The sequence below is a fragment of the Odontesthes bonariensis genome, chromosome 13, assembly GCF_027942865.1.
Source record: "Odontesthes bonariensis isolate fOdoBon6 chromosome 13, fOdoBon6.hap1, whole genome shotgun sequence".
NCBI lineage: Eukaryota > Metazoa > Chordata > Actinopteri > Atheriniformes > Atherinopsidae > Odontesthes > Odontesthes bonariensis.
The window spans coordinates 14,710,245-14,724,950 of record NC_134518.1 but is presented as its reverse complement, the minus strand read 5'-3'; the positions used below and the strand labels follow the sequence as shown (position 1 = coordinate 14,724,950).

Genomic DNA, 14,706 nt, shown 5'->3' with positions numbered 1-14,706 from the left:
AAAGAAGCAGAAAAACATGTGAAATGGAGCAGCTTTATTGAGTTTAGCAGAATTAGTATACCGTTTTTACAAAAACATGCAAAAAGCGATTACATGCGGAGTGATTTGATCCTAAACCGCGTTGCTTGGATGCGTTAGTCTCGGTTTGAGAAGCTGGATTCCAAATTATTTCGGTTGAACTAACATGTTTTCAGAGTCTGGTTTTGGCTCAAATACTACAGATTTGTTGTTTACATGCTTACTGAGTCAAACATCTACTCCTCTGTGCACCAAATGAAGTCAAACGTGAGGCCATTTGTCTGACAGCTGAAGCTTAGCCCAAACGGACCCAAGTCATGCAACAGAACAAAACAAACCAGGACATCTAAGACGGAATATCTGAAAAAGCAAAAAAGACCCAGTCGAAGTTCAGATCTCAGCCTGATTGAAATTCTTTGGCTGGAACTTAAGAGAGCTTTGCATAAACAAATGCCGACGGACCTCAATGAACTGACACGACAGTGAAAAGAAGAGAGCGTGGAAATTCATCCACAAAGATGTTGAGATTGATAATGTCAAGTAGAAAATTGTTACGTCAAGTTGTTGCTGCAAATGGTGTTTCTACAACCCATTGAATCATTAGTTTTTCACACAGTATTTCTGAGCTTTGGTTTGTTAAATGAATAATGAAACAGCGTGACAGGTCATGTATTATTGCTAATTTGTTACATTTATCTAAATCGAAGAGCTGGTAAAGACCTGATAATTTGTGTTTGTTCAGACAGGCAAAATGTTGGAAATGAAAGAGGGTGTGCTCTTATTTTCACACAAACACGCGTGTGTGAGCGTGCCTGTTTTGTAGTTGCGTGTCAACTGAAAACGTGAGGTGGAGAGGGTGGCCCCCTCGCCTCTTTAGATAATCTATTTATGTCTGTCATACTTCATTAAGCCCAAACCAAAATACTCGGCTCCTGAATATGTTTATTAGAAGGTCTCACTGTTATCAGTCACAACTCCAGCGAAAAGTGCGACCGCGGCATGCAGATAATGGCTCATATAGTTCGCCTTGACCTTGAAGTCATAAAATTTCTGACAAGTAGAAGCTATTTCTAGTTATCTCAATTAAAATCCTGATCTGAAATGTCAGCAGTGGTGTAATGGGATCTTTTAGTAATCGGTGTATGAATAAAATGTGAGAGGCTCGAGCATTCGGGTTGTATACGCGCCGGATGCGGCATCGGTGGAGAACTCTCGCTCTCTGGGGGCTTCTATTACTTGAGCTACTCGATTTAAAAACAGAAGCAAACAAAGAAGTGGATGATAGCAAAATGTATTTCTGTGAAACACTGTAACCGAGCAGGATTAACCGAGCACCGTTAGAGAGCTGGTTTCTATTTATATAGACCGTGCTCGAGAGAGAAAATAATATGTGCTGGAAACAAGTTTTAATGATTACAGTTGCATATGATTTAAAGTTATTCAGAGGACAATGATGGAAGTTTTTTCCACATTGCTTGAAAATGACCTCCTTAAAGGGGAAGTTCGTTTTTTTTTTTTAAACCTGGACCTTATTTCTGGCATAAAATACGTTCATCTACTCACCGATAACAGTTTGGTGAAAATCGGCGTCCTTTGGACGCTATTTAGATCACTTGAGATCCGTGTATATCCCTGTAATGGGAGTGAACGGGGCATAGACAATACAGCCTCTACACCACTGCAGCACAGCTCAGTCACTCCGTGCTCTGTGACGCTCGGCTATCTTTACATGGAGTGCTTTACATGCTACTGCTAGTTTTGTGCAACATGGCAATTTGGAAATATGCAATAACGAACCATGTTACCAGCAGCAGTAGCAAATTCCGTGTAAAGATGCTGCTGCGGCGGCGCGTGTCGATGACATCATCCCAGTAGATGCGTGTGTAGAAAGCCCCCGATAGCCCCCAATAACAACAACACGGCACCTCTGAGCTAACAGTGCAATAGTACACGTTCATTAATTCATTCGTCTTAAAGTATTGGTGAAATAAAGACAGATGAAGCCTTATTTAGAGGCTGTATTGTCTCTGCCGCATTCACCCCCGTTATATGGATATACACGGATCTCGAGTCATCTAAATAGCATCCGAAGAATGCCGACTTTCACCAAACTGTTATTGGTGAGTAGATGAATGTAGAAATAAGGTCCAGGTTTAAAAAAAAAAAAAAAAACTAACTTCCTTTAACTTGACTCACTTTTATGAATAATATTCATTTTCATAGTTCCAAAACCACTTCTTTTTTCAATTTTAGTTGGAAATTTAGACATGCGGTGGACAGAAAGAAAATAATAGTTTGATTAACCCCCCCCCCCCAGAACATGAAAGAGTGAAATTCCCTTTACAGTAGAATGGTTTTCAGATTTCACCTTTTAAAAAATAGCTTAAAGTTAGATGTAGATCTGTCACAAGAGGTGTATGAGATTTCTAAGTGGTAACCATGCACAATCTATAATGGTAAAACCAAGACAGAGAAAAAAAAAAAGTCCCAGTTTTCAGGATGAACAATAGGCCATATTCACATTTGTCATTCATTTCTGTCAACATTGTTGGGTGCAGCTTCTATCTTTCACTCCTTATGAAATTATTCCATGAAAATCAGTTCACTGCTGCTTCTGTAAAACCAGCATTCCTTGTATAACAGTTTCAGCGGTCCTGGCCTTCAGTTTGCCATTTCAAGTATAAAACGTCCCCCTTCAGCCTCCACGGTGAGATGATATAACTGATATCTCGCTGCTTGGCCTTATCCTAGATTGGTTTTACGTAAACCATAATTACTCCATATATGGACACATGAAGTAAATGCCACGCCTAAAACACCTCCTTGTTTTTCGGGCTTGCTGTGGCCTGTGGTCGCCCTGCTCCGCTGCCAGGAAGTTCAGGAACTCGGTCACCGCCCCGGCCCCGGCCCCCCTCCCGCTCCTCCTCCTCCTCTGCCTCATCCATTGTTGGGCAATAGTCTGCCTCATCGAAACAGACTTAACCGAAACTCTTCAGTTGCAAAGTGCTGGAGACTCCTTTAACGTTTCTTTTGTATTAACTTCTGGTCATACATTTCGAGAGGAAGAAAGGCAACTTTACTGTCGGCAGTGAAAAACGCTACTGAACGGAGCTTGAGAGGTAAGGAAAAGGGAGGAAAACTTTTGAGGCAAGGAATTCCATACTTCTCATTCCACCATTTTGAACTTTTAAACTCCAGTTTATCCAGCGGCTTGTAGTCGGTGAGTTTACAATATGTCGTCTCTGTGTCTTTCACGGTGAGTGTCTGAATCGGTATTATGTGGATTTGTTAATTGGTAATCTTATTGACACAACGGATTAAGTTTTTTTTCCCCCCGCAGTGTTATAGCGAGCTAACAGCTAACGTAGGTGTTTGTTGTTTTGTCGGCTAGCATTAGCGGGGGCAAGACGGTATGTTCGCAACACTGTACGTGAAATGGTAGCAGGTAACAACATACGTCAGTCTAAGTTGAATGGAATTAGGAAGTACCTATTTGGAACGAGTTGACTTTTCTTTCATAGTTTTAAGGACACATCGGTGTTGAAATACTTTCCATTGATACTGCTTTATCTGAGCAAAACCGACGATTGTTTTAAGGTTGTTGGCGACAACAGGTGTGACTTAAGCTACTTAAAGTAAAGGTTAGCTGCTAACATTAGCAGCTTCAGCTGCCAAGGTGTTTGACCCGCCCTGTAACACCTGTACTTACAATTAAAGTTAGCAAAAACATTGAGTTAAATTTGAGACGTTTTTTATTTTCTTCTCCCACTTTTTCTTTTGCAGTCTCTATAAAATGTATTTGTTGACCTCTCACAGTAGTTTAAAACGTTATTGCACCATCGCACCCTGATCAGTATACTATCTGCCAGACGCGCTTTGGTTTCATTTGTACAGATTTAGAGATATCTGATTTCGGAGTTCAAAAGCCACACCCATACTGACGAAAAGCACGGAGTTTATCATGAGAGTTCCTGAATAATTCACCCTCCCTTTGAAAAGCGTCTGTTTCTCTGAAGAAAGGCAACATTATGATCTGCAACCCTGTCGACCTCTTTAAATTTATTTGTACCGTATTAATTTTTGGCACTCCCCCCCCCCCCCCCCCCCCCAAAAAGCAACTGTAACAATCCTCAGTGAGTAGTTGGAAAGTACCTAACAATAAAAGTCTTTTACAGCTATTCTGCAAAGTCCAAATTCTTCTATACAAGATGGCGTTTCTATTCCAAGTTAACAAGGACCATGTCTCCCATATATGAACTGATGAAATAGGCTAAACCTTTAGAAGTACATCACCCAGTATGATTTTATGTAGAAATATGGTAGATGTATAAACCTAATTTAATTTCTTTTAGTTTATTTTTTGCTTCTTTGTCAGCAATGTGGGTCAGTGTCTAGCTGACATTGTTTTCATATTACAGCTGACCAGCTTTTCAATTGGAGCCCCTCAGGGCCAGCTGATTATCCTTGCCTGCTCCGTGTTTGATAGCTAATCAATGGAGTCGCAGTCACTGCCTGCAAAGAGAAATAAAAAAAAAAAATTGGGCCACAGTGTTACTATGCACTCATTCTCAGAGGGAAGGGTCCGTTGGCTCCGACAAGGACCTTGATATTTGGAACATGCTCTAAAACTGTTGGAGGCTGATCTGAAAGTCTTCAAGGACGCTCTATTTAGAAAGCAAAAGCCCTTTTTTAATGCCGTTTTTAATTTTTTATATTGATCTCATTACAACTTTTCACAAGCATTATCTCTGTGACGTATAATGGCTATTTTCATTCATGCCTCAGGTGGGCTTATTGTGAGTGTCGGTGACCTTTTTTTTTTGTAATTATTATTATTTTTTTTTATTCGTTTATTTTTTATATATATAAAACAAAGCGTTAAAACTGCCACAAGTATAAATGAAAAGCACAATGTTCGGTTTAACTGCAAGCGGTGTCTCTTCGGCTTGGATGAAACGGGAAGAGAACGATAAACCGCCGTTCAAAACTGCGATTCGTTGCCACCTATAACGTAGCGAGGCGAATCTGATGCGGCTCGACTCGAGATGGTAAAACTGAGATTCCCTTGGTGCTGGCTTCAGGGTGAAGTGTTGAGGCTAAACAGAACTAATGCACTTAACCCATTGAGGCCGGGAAAGCGTTGCCGCATTTCTACCTTTAAAGCCGGGGGCGCTGTTGCGTTATTTTACCTTTAAGGCCGGGAAAGCGTACATGTCTTTTTTCATGTATAAGGTTGTTTTGCACCAATTATTGACCTCTGCGCCAATTAAATGCATTATAATAGACACGTGAGAGTGTCGTCATGTTCCTCGTGTCATTGTTTTGAAGTTAAGTTACATCGAACAAGCGTGGAGGACTTTCAGTGGGAAGACATTTCAGACGGTAGCGATTGTGAGGAGTTTCTTGGCTTTGATGATGCTGATGAACGTGCTGACCCAATTGATCGAGATTTATGGCTAGCACATATGTTTGAAGATGATGATAACGACGAGGATGATTTTGAAGGGTCTGAATGTGAGTCTGACAAGACTGACAATTACCACCGTAATCGACGGAGAGATTTCAACCGCACACCAGGGGTGAAAGTCGATTTACTTGCAGATGCCACACTGTTGCAGGCATTTAATCATATTTTTACTGAGGAGCTTTGGGCGCATCTCGTTTCCGAGACGAATAGATACAGTGACCAGGTACTTCAGACTCCAGCTCGAGCAAAGATGGCAAGGTGGTCACACGTAACTGTGCCGGAGATGAAAACGTTTATTGGAATGTGTATGGGCATGGGACTCCTTGTGCTGCCAGTACGAAGAGACTGGCGATAAAATAAATATATAAATAAATCATTTAAATATAAAATTAAATTTTATTTTATTACTGTTTTCTTATTGAAAATAGCGCTGTTCCTGCACTTTACTTTTTATTTTATTTTATTACTGTTTTTTTTTTTATTGAAAATAGTGCTGTTCCTGCACTTTACCTTTTACATTTTCTATTTTCGTGAAGGTGTATGTAAATAAACTCAATTTCCAAAGAAAGCCACAGGTGTAAGCTCTCAAATACTTTTTGAATTTTGTTTCTATCTGCTACAGAGGCTGAGAAATCAATCATTTAGTAGGCGTTGACACAATTGCTGAGTTTCCAGAAAAACTTCAGGTTTTAGGGGGTCTTTCTGAAATCGCCCATAGGTTTTACAGGCATTCTTTTCCAGGCGTCTTAGGCCTAAATGGGTTAAGGAGGCCCATTCGGCTTCAGCCTCGTGTTAGATGGAGCGGCTGTGGATGAGAGGAGAGTTGACTGCTAAAGGTCAACGATGCGGTGCTTTTTATTATGTAATTTATCTATTTTTTTATGTTTGTCAGAAAGGGTTTTAAGAATTTCCTATTAACTATATTGGAAAAGAATGTTTTAATTGCTCTGTTTTTTTATGGCTTTGGCCCTGATGATATTTCTCTGGCACTTGCTAAAACCTCTTGGAGGGTCTGGCTGAAATTCCTCTCTGCTGCAAAAGCTTGGGTGCAAGCTCTTATGTCATCACTTGTTGTCACCTTTTCTTTTTCATATTTTTTCACCCTTAGAAATCAAGGCAAAATGACGACCATCAACACAGCTAACATCAACTTTAAATGGGACCCAAAGAGTCTCGAGATCCGTACTCTGGCGGTGGAGAGACTACTGGAACCCCTCGTCACCCAGGTAAAGCCAGAAGGATGTATTTGTTTTTCTTTTTTGGCCTCAGGGCATTTGTTGCAAAATGTTTTTTGGGGGGTGTGCCGCAAGATGTAAATGCAATTGATTATTATTAAAAGTGCTGGTCACTTTATTTTCTAAAATGGCAAATGGCTAATATGGCAGCTTTTAAACACATACTCTTATTCTGTGTAGAACAGAAATGAACATTGTTAGCTGCAAAGCAGAAACGGCGGTGACAAAGATTTTACGCTGAAAGAGCTGTTTACATAACTATTGTGCCGAACACATCAAGGATCCCAAAACGGACGTTTTTTCTTCTCGAAATGCTTTGTGTTCCCACCACAGGTCACGACCTTGGTAAATTCCAGCAACAAAGGGCCGTCTAACAAGAAGAAGGGCCGCTCTAAGAAGGCACACGTTTTGGCTGCGTCGGTGGAGACTGCTACCCAGAACTTTCTGGAGAAGGGAGAAAAGATTGCAAAGGAAAGTCAGTTCCTTAAGGACGAGCTGACTGCTGCAGTGGAGGATGTTCGCAAGCAAGGTATATTGGGTAGACATTTCTCCGCAGTGTGGCTTCGAGATCGTACAGAGTGCTTCTTATGATAAGATGGATGATGCATAAATCATTAGCTACATACGTACCATCTCCCCAAGTAAAATACCCTGAAATAGTGATGCTCCGATCAGCATTTTTTGGACCGATCACCGATCACCAAAATCATGATCTGCCGATTGCCGATCACTGCCGATCATGGAAGGAATCGGACATTTCCATGCCTTTCATCTAGCAGAGAGTGCACCATTTATAGAAATTAAACTGCCAGAGGTAGCTGGGGACATGTAGAACAAGAATCTGGTGGAGTTTGCAGAAAACAATTGTTTTTTTTACTTTCTATTATTATTTTAATCTGCCCATATACATCATCCACTGGGTATGATTTCAGCATCAGATTATTAAACAATGATGCAGTGAAATAACTTGAAAATCTCCAAAGAGGTAGCTGGGGACATGTAGAACAAGAATCTGGTGGAGTCGGCAGAGAACATTTTGATTTGGTTTTAAGGAAGTTTTCAAATCTGACTATGCAGAAATGAGTTTGATTCTGAATATGCTTCAATAATTTTGTTCTATCATTTTGTTTTAATCATTAAAAAGAATGTAGTAAAAAAAACAACCAAGTAATGACAGGTGTATGTATTCCAACAAATGAAAATCAACTTCGATATAGATTACTGAGTTTACGGGGTGCACTTGAATGCACCATAAATCCGCTCACACGCTTTACCGTATGAAGCGATGTAAACGGGCACTCGATTTTCAAGTGTAGCTAGCGCGAAGCGCAGATGGCGTGACCGCAGTAAGTTTCACATCTTTCTGACACACTTTGAAGAAATTCCAGACAGGAGAGGTCATGTTGTCGAGAAGCACTGTAGAGGTTTTGCCTGTTCGGTTCTGTACACACGTCCCGTACCACATTAGAAAGTGGTTGCTAGTAATTTACGTCAAAAAAAAAAAAAAAAAAGCTTGTAATTACGTCACGTGATCGGCTTTTTGATCGGCATATTTTTCCGATCGCCGATCAGGCTATTTTTGGGCATTATCGGCCGATCATGATCGGCAGCCGATCGATCGGAGCATCACTACCCTGAAATAAGAATATGCTTTGCGTGAGATTTGTTTTTGCTATGAAGGTTTTAGGGAAAGACCTTTCATCAAACCGAACAGATGGTTTCATGGTACCAAAAAGATAGACGCCTTGTTCTTTTCGAAACCTTGAATCCTCCACTGTGTTCATTCGAGCTCTGTCAGACTTTTGGGAGACTGCTGTCATGAGCATATGTCAGTTTGATTTCCCTGAGTTATCCTGCTTTGTCAACTTTAACAAAAACTGTGTGGATGATGATGACTGAGTCAAAATTGTATCATCATACACTCTGAAGCTTGTGCTGTCTATGGAGATGGATTGCAGAGGTGTGATTGCCCGCCCATCTGTGTAAAAGGCCATCCACTGGCTTGTGGAGTGGAGTACCAACTCATTTTGTGGCAGAAGTGACGCACAAGCCATCCTCCACTGTTTTTTCTTTTTTTTTCTTTAATCTAGATTCTTCCCTTTTTAGCTGTTGCCACAGAGATCAGAGCTGTGCAGAGCATGAAGTGATGAAGGAAAAATAGTTTGCAGCTGTCCCTGATGATGAATTTATTTAAATGGTTATATCCACCTACCTTTTGGGAGGCTGCTGCCCCCACACACTTTTTACTTTCCATTCAGTTTCATCACATCACCAGCCAATGAAATTAAGATTTGTTAGATTTGATAGCATGCTCCATCATCAAACCCTACTCACACACACACAAACACACAGTCTCATTTACTCTTTTCTGCACTGTGTATTTGCCATCTTTTGACACACTCGCTGACCATCGACACCAGGGAGGGGGCTGTTATCACCCTTCGAAGTGGCATCTGTGTCGCTGTGTTTTTTTTCCTTTTCTCCCCAGATGCCCAGTGAGTTAGATGTCCTCTGCTGTGAGGAGTCGGGATGTATAATACATGTCGGTAGATAACATGAGCATTGCTCAGTCCCCAGGAATGTTCTTGTCGTTAGGGTGAGCTGTCACTGGGCTGAAATTCAGTGACTGTTGTTAGCTGGTGCCCATGTCTGGCTGTCAGCTATGCCATGCTGCTCAGTGGAGCGCGCCTAGACTGATAATACGGCCATTGACCGGGGTAACACCCCCACCACCGTCCTTCAGGAAGCCTTTTCCACCCAGATGTGGCTTACCAGCTGTTTTAAAATGGGAAGGGTGTTAACATGACATCATAACGGATGCTTATATTAATTGAGCAAGAGTTTTTTTTTTTTTTTTTTAGTTTTAATTTTTTTTTTTAACTTTTCTCTCTGCAACACTCTTATGAACATTTTTCGAATCTGTATAAAGATGAATCACAAACTTCAGTAGCGTTTCCCACTGTGTCCGACCTTTTCTCTGCGCAGCTGTTTCCGCCTGCTCTTGTCCTTGCTCTCCCCGTCTTGCCCTTCCCACCTGTCTGTTTGTTGTCCTGCCGCTTGGAAGGCCCATTGTGTGATATACATTTTAATCATCTCATCATGCACACAGAGGGCTGCTGGTGAGTGTTAGATAGATGGAAGTTTATTAAAGGAGCGCTGATCACGATCAACCCTCCCTCCCTGAAAATGGCCTTATTGATTTTCTTCACAGGGGGAATAACAGCCTGAGGGCGCTGACTCTGTTTGAGGTCTGTGTTGTTGATCATTTGCACAGACTGCTTTAGCTGTCAGAGTAAAGTGGGTGAATCTGCATCAGATGGTAGTTTTTTCGGCTTTGATTCAACGCTTTTGTCCTCAAAGTAGCATTGCTTGAATGAAATTCACTTAAATCCACAAAATAGACCTTTACTGTCTGACAAGGGGATATTCCAAAGCTCCAAACATGTATTTGTAGTTTCTTTAACAGAGTTGAGATCAAACAATCAGCAAAATTATCTTTTTTTTTTTTTTAATGATTTTTAATTTTTTAATTTTTTGTGTATATTTTATTTATTAAACTGACTACTCTGCTTTTTGGTCGAGGTTAGACCTAATGTTCAGTAAAATATTAGGTGCTTGGCAGAAGTTTTTTTTTTTTTTTTTTTTTTTAACTTATTGATAAGTTTAACCGTGCAATAAAAGTGGTAATCGTTCATAGTTAAATATTGTTAGTTATAGACCAAACTAGTTAAGAAAACATGCTTTTATCAGCAGGAGCCATATTCTTCTGATCTAAACTGTGAGGAACCATTAATTAGAATGTATCTCATGAGTTAAAATGGCTACATTGGTCTTTTAATAAAATGGTTTGTTGAAGATGTGTTGGTGAGGGACATTTCCAGGCTGAAGTTTTCTTGTGCTTGAACACGATAGAATGACAGTTGCTGCTGAGATGGTTGCTGCTAACCACAGTTCATCCTCAGACTTAGTTTAACACCATTGTTGGCCTGACAAAAGTGACGCCTTCCGTTTTGAATTGACATACATTTTGTAGTCCTCACGCCAGCTTGCAGTGCAAATATTTAGCTTGGTCTACCTTTTTTGAGGTTGTAAAAGAACGACATCATTACTATAATGATAGGGTTGATTTTCATAATTGGGTGTACATGCACACAAAGTACGTGTAATGACTTCCAGTGTTGTTTGGTTGCAAGTTAGTCTGTATGTGATCTTGGTTTTTGGAAAAAGTGACAGCTTTTTGTACTGTTTAGTTTCAGTTCAGGTGATGAGGCTCCCCATGCGTTTATAACATGCAGCCTCTCCAGAAAACTTAAAGGTGACAACTCTTTCTTATCGGCAGCTGCTGTAGAAGGATGGACGGCGTTGGTAAGCTTTTATAGGTCTATAACTTGCTGTCCAGTAAGATGATTTTCCTTTCACTCCTCTGCACAACAAAGGAGCTACAACACCAAGTCACTGTGCAGGCCTACGATAGGCTGTGATGAAATGAGTGCATATAGAACAGGAACATAATAGGATGAACACATAAAAAGAGCGAGATGTCCCAAATGCAACTGGTTATGTGAATGGACATATTTGGCATTCGTTGTTTTTCTCCTTAGGCCTTGTAGTGCTGTGGTTGGCCTGGCAGCCTGCCGGGCTTCTGCAGTTGCAGGTGAGAAACTGTGTCTCAGTTTAAAAATGTCTGTCGTGGTGAGAGTGAGTCTGAGGTTTTTGACTCTGTGAGTGTACAGAGATGGGAACGGAGTGATCCTCAAATTAAGAGTTCATAATTATTTTGGGATTCAGATTGTTAAAGCTGTCAAACACGGATGTGCCTATCACCTGGTTATTTGGGGATCTTGTTAAAAGTTAGTGGCAAGAGCCTACTTGAAAAACATTCCAGAAGTTTAAGCCAAGAAGTGACTTCACTTTGCTTCTAAATTCAGCCAGCTCCTTATCTCAGGCTGAGAGTACACCGACTCCAGAGCATTCTGCTCTCATGCACCAAGCCGACGCCGGGAACAAGTGTCGACAGCAGACACCCCTGCAGTGCCTGTGCGTGTTCGCAGCGTCGGGTAGAAAATTGCTCATAAACACACTGAAAACGGCCGCCTCCAACTGCCAGCCTCGATGTACGTGTTCACAAGAAGCAGGAGTTTTAAAAATGCAGCGAGTTCAAAAGGTGAACAAGAGGTTTGCAGAAAGCCGGGCGATTGTTTGTAAAAGTGCTCGAACTTGTCTACATAATAAAACGAGTATTTGATGTATTCAGACTCAAAAACCCAAACCTGCGTTTCACTTTAAACTAATGTAACATTTTTAATTTTTTTGTAAAAGTATGCTTTTATTGAGCAGTTAAACTTCATTGGAAAATGAACACCTAATGTCACGTTAACATATGACGGAGTTCCTTCTCTACACCCACCTGTCAATCAGAATGATCTCCGTCACCCATCGACCTTCAAGCGAATCTGATTCGGGGAGCATGTAAAGAGTACAGGTGGTCAGGTTGCTTAAAAGAAAAGCAAAGGGCTGCTTTTTCTTCCCCTCGCTGCAGCCTCTGTGCTGCCGTGTCATGTTATAGGAACAGAAACGAGATAAGCATTTGTCCTATTGGTTTTTAGAATGTAGCAAAGTTGTTTTAAGTCCCTTTTTCCCCCCAGTTTTTTAAAATCTGGCTATTGTCTCTTCAGAACAAAACTTAAGATTTACTGTCTTGTTCATGATTTGGGAGTACAAAAGCAATTTGTGTGCTAGGTCAACTGTGCAGACCCGTCCGCCATAAGACAAAGCATCGTGCTAAGCACATCAGACAGTGAGCCTTTTGTTGTGTTTTTGTGGGCATGTTCGCCCCAGCCGGGCTGGGTAAACGTATCTGACTGCAGACTCTCCGGCACACTCCTGCAAATCGCAAATAATGATTTCTGACAATGTAAGCTTGCGGGAAATCAACTGACTGATTTTAGACCTGTCGTCTCCTGGAAATTAGCGTCACTACAACTACTAGGCAGCAGTATTACCTATAGTTATACTACATCGGCTTCAGTGCGGAACGCATAAAAGACCTTTTTGTGTACACTTAAACTATTTGCCATGTTTCTGAAATATTGATCCCCCCCATACTTCAACCTTGATGCGTCATGTTTATGCCTAGTCTTTTGGTTTTCAGTTAAATCAGTGAAGTTGGATCATGTGTGCTGCTTTGTCTTTCATCCTCAGGTGAGTCGATGCGTCTGGCCTCCGGAGAGTTTGCAGAAGATCCCTGCTCCTCTGTGAAGAGGGGCAACATGGTTCGAGCTGCCAGGGCCCTCCTTTCGGCCGTCACACATCTGTTGGTGCTGGCAGATATGTCTGACGTCTACAAACTTCTTCTGCAGCTTAAGCTGGTGAGCTGATTAAATTCCTCTGCACATTATTGATTCTTAAAACAAGCTTAATTACAAGGAAATTAAATTATTACCCTGAGCAAAAAACCGAGGATGTTGTTCTCCGGTGCAAATGTGAAATTTATTTGCAGAGGACGTTTTGAAAATCATATAACCAAATAACAAATCAACTACCTCCTTAGCGAGTCCCTCGTAGGAGAAAAATTAGATCAGTTTATTGGAGGACCAGATGGTCTCTGCGTTCTGCTTCGCAGCCTCTGTGAGCTCGGAGTAGAGCCTGTGAAGCAGCGCTACACCTGATGGAGTTAAAATCTGTAGTGGCACTTGAAGAGAGCAGAACAAGGACTATTGTTTTTGGCTGCAGTCCAAGAGGGTAGCATACTGTTTCCTGTTAGCGGGATGCATCAGAGAGGCAGCTGAGTACAGAAGAACTGCTACAGCATCACCCTGAAGACCAACTGACTGCAGACAGCTAAACTTTCACAATAAAATACAATGGTGACACAACACAAAATATATTTATTATAAGTCGGTGAATAAGTGTCTGTGGCCCGCCCAAATAAAATCTGTGGGAAATCCTGTGGTAATGTATGTTGTGGGCTTGTTAGTTGGTTGTGGAAACTGCAGTATGAATAATGAACGTTCTAACCTAAGGGGTGCAGATTTTTGGAATACCTCTGTGTCTTTGTGCCAGAGCTGCAGGCTAACCTTTTCTGCTAGAAGCACAGGTGCTAATAACTGAAAATTTGATGTATCTTGCTGATAACTGATCTGGTTATAAACAGACAATTTACAGAGGTCATGAAACGGCAGGTTTTTTTTTGTTTCTGTAAGCTAAATTGTCTGCTAGCCACCCTGCTGGCTCAAGTTAATTGGTTGTTTTTTTTTTTCCCAAATAATTAAATGCAACCTATGCATGCTGTAAATGATGGCTCTTCCTTTCCAATGTGGTGGGATGCACCGACTTTTAATGTCCTTCCAGTTCCTTCTACTGAGCTGATCCTGCCTTTGAAATGCACCTGCAGTTCCATCAAACGCATTGCTTTCATATCATTGCAATATCTTTATCCCGTAGGTCTCTACCTTTCTCAAACCACGATCACCTGCTGATCCAACATCTAATCACAGTCTGAAATGCTGGGAGATGTCTGGATGATCTTTCCTTTTGAAAAATGTATTTAGCTGCAGTAAGCTGCTTATTGAGGGTAGATCGCAACCTGCACTGCTTTGCAATGGTGTGAATGTGCTTGTGTGTGTTGAATATCTGTATGTCAAGTTTTTACTTGAGAGTATTTCGCTTTACTTACTTCGCGTCCCTTGCTCAGGTGGAGGACAGCCTGGTCAAAGTGCGCAATGCTGGTACGGAACAGGATCTGGGAATCCAATATAAGGCCTTGAAACCAGAGGTGGATAAGCTCAACATCATGGCTGCCAAGAGACAGCAGGTAATATTTGCAGACAAAAGAGAGTGGGACGAGGTAAATTGATTTTTGTTGCTGTTAGATCTACAACCATCAATAAAAAATTATAATTAAAACAGTGAGGTAGAATAAACAAGAACAGCGCCATGTGCTTTGGCTCGGCAGTTAGATTCACCGGGCATGAATAACCTTTTTAT

General features: G+C 41.2%; 1 protein-coding gene across 1 annotated transcript in view; it reads left to right on the top strand.

Moving 5' to 3' along the window:
• Positions 1 to 2,943: 2,943 nt before the first annotated feature.
• ctnna1 (catenin (cadherin-associated protein), alpha 1) overlaps positions 2,944 to 14,706 on the top strand; it is a 72,370-nt gene continuing 60,607 nt past the window's right edge. Inside the window, exons 1-5 of the mRNA XM_075481076.1 lie at positions 2,944 to 3,137; positions 6,594 to 6,711; positions 7,054 to 7,249; positions 12,922 to 13,088; positions 14,414 to 14,533. Of these exons, the coding sequence (XP_075337191.1) occupies positions 6,607 to 6,711; positions 7,054 to 7,249; positions 12,922 to 13,088; positions 14,414 to 14,533 (588 nt within the window). The 5' untranslated portion in view covers positions 2,944 to 3,137; positions 6,594 to 6,606. The remainder of the gene's footprint in view (positions 3,138 to 6,593; positions 6,712 to 7,053; positions 7,250 to 12,921; positions 13,089 to 14,413; positions 14,534 to 14,706) is intronic.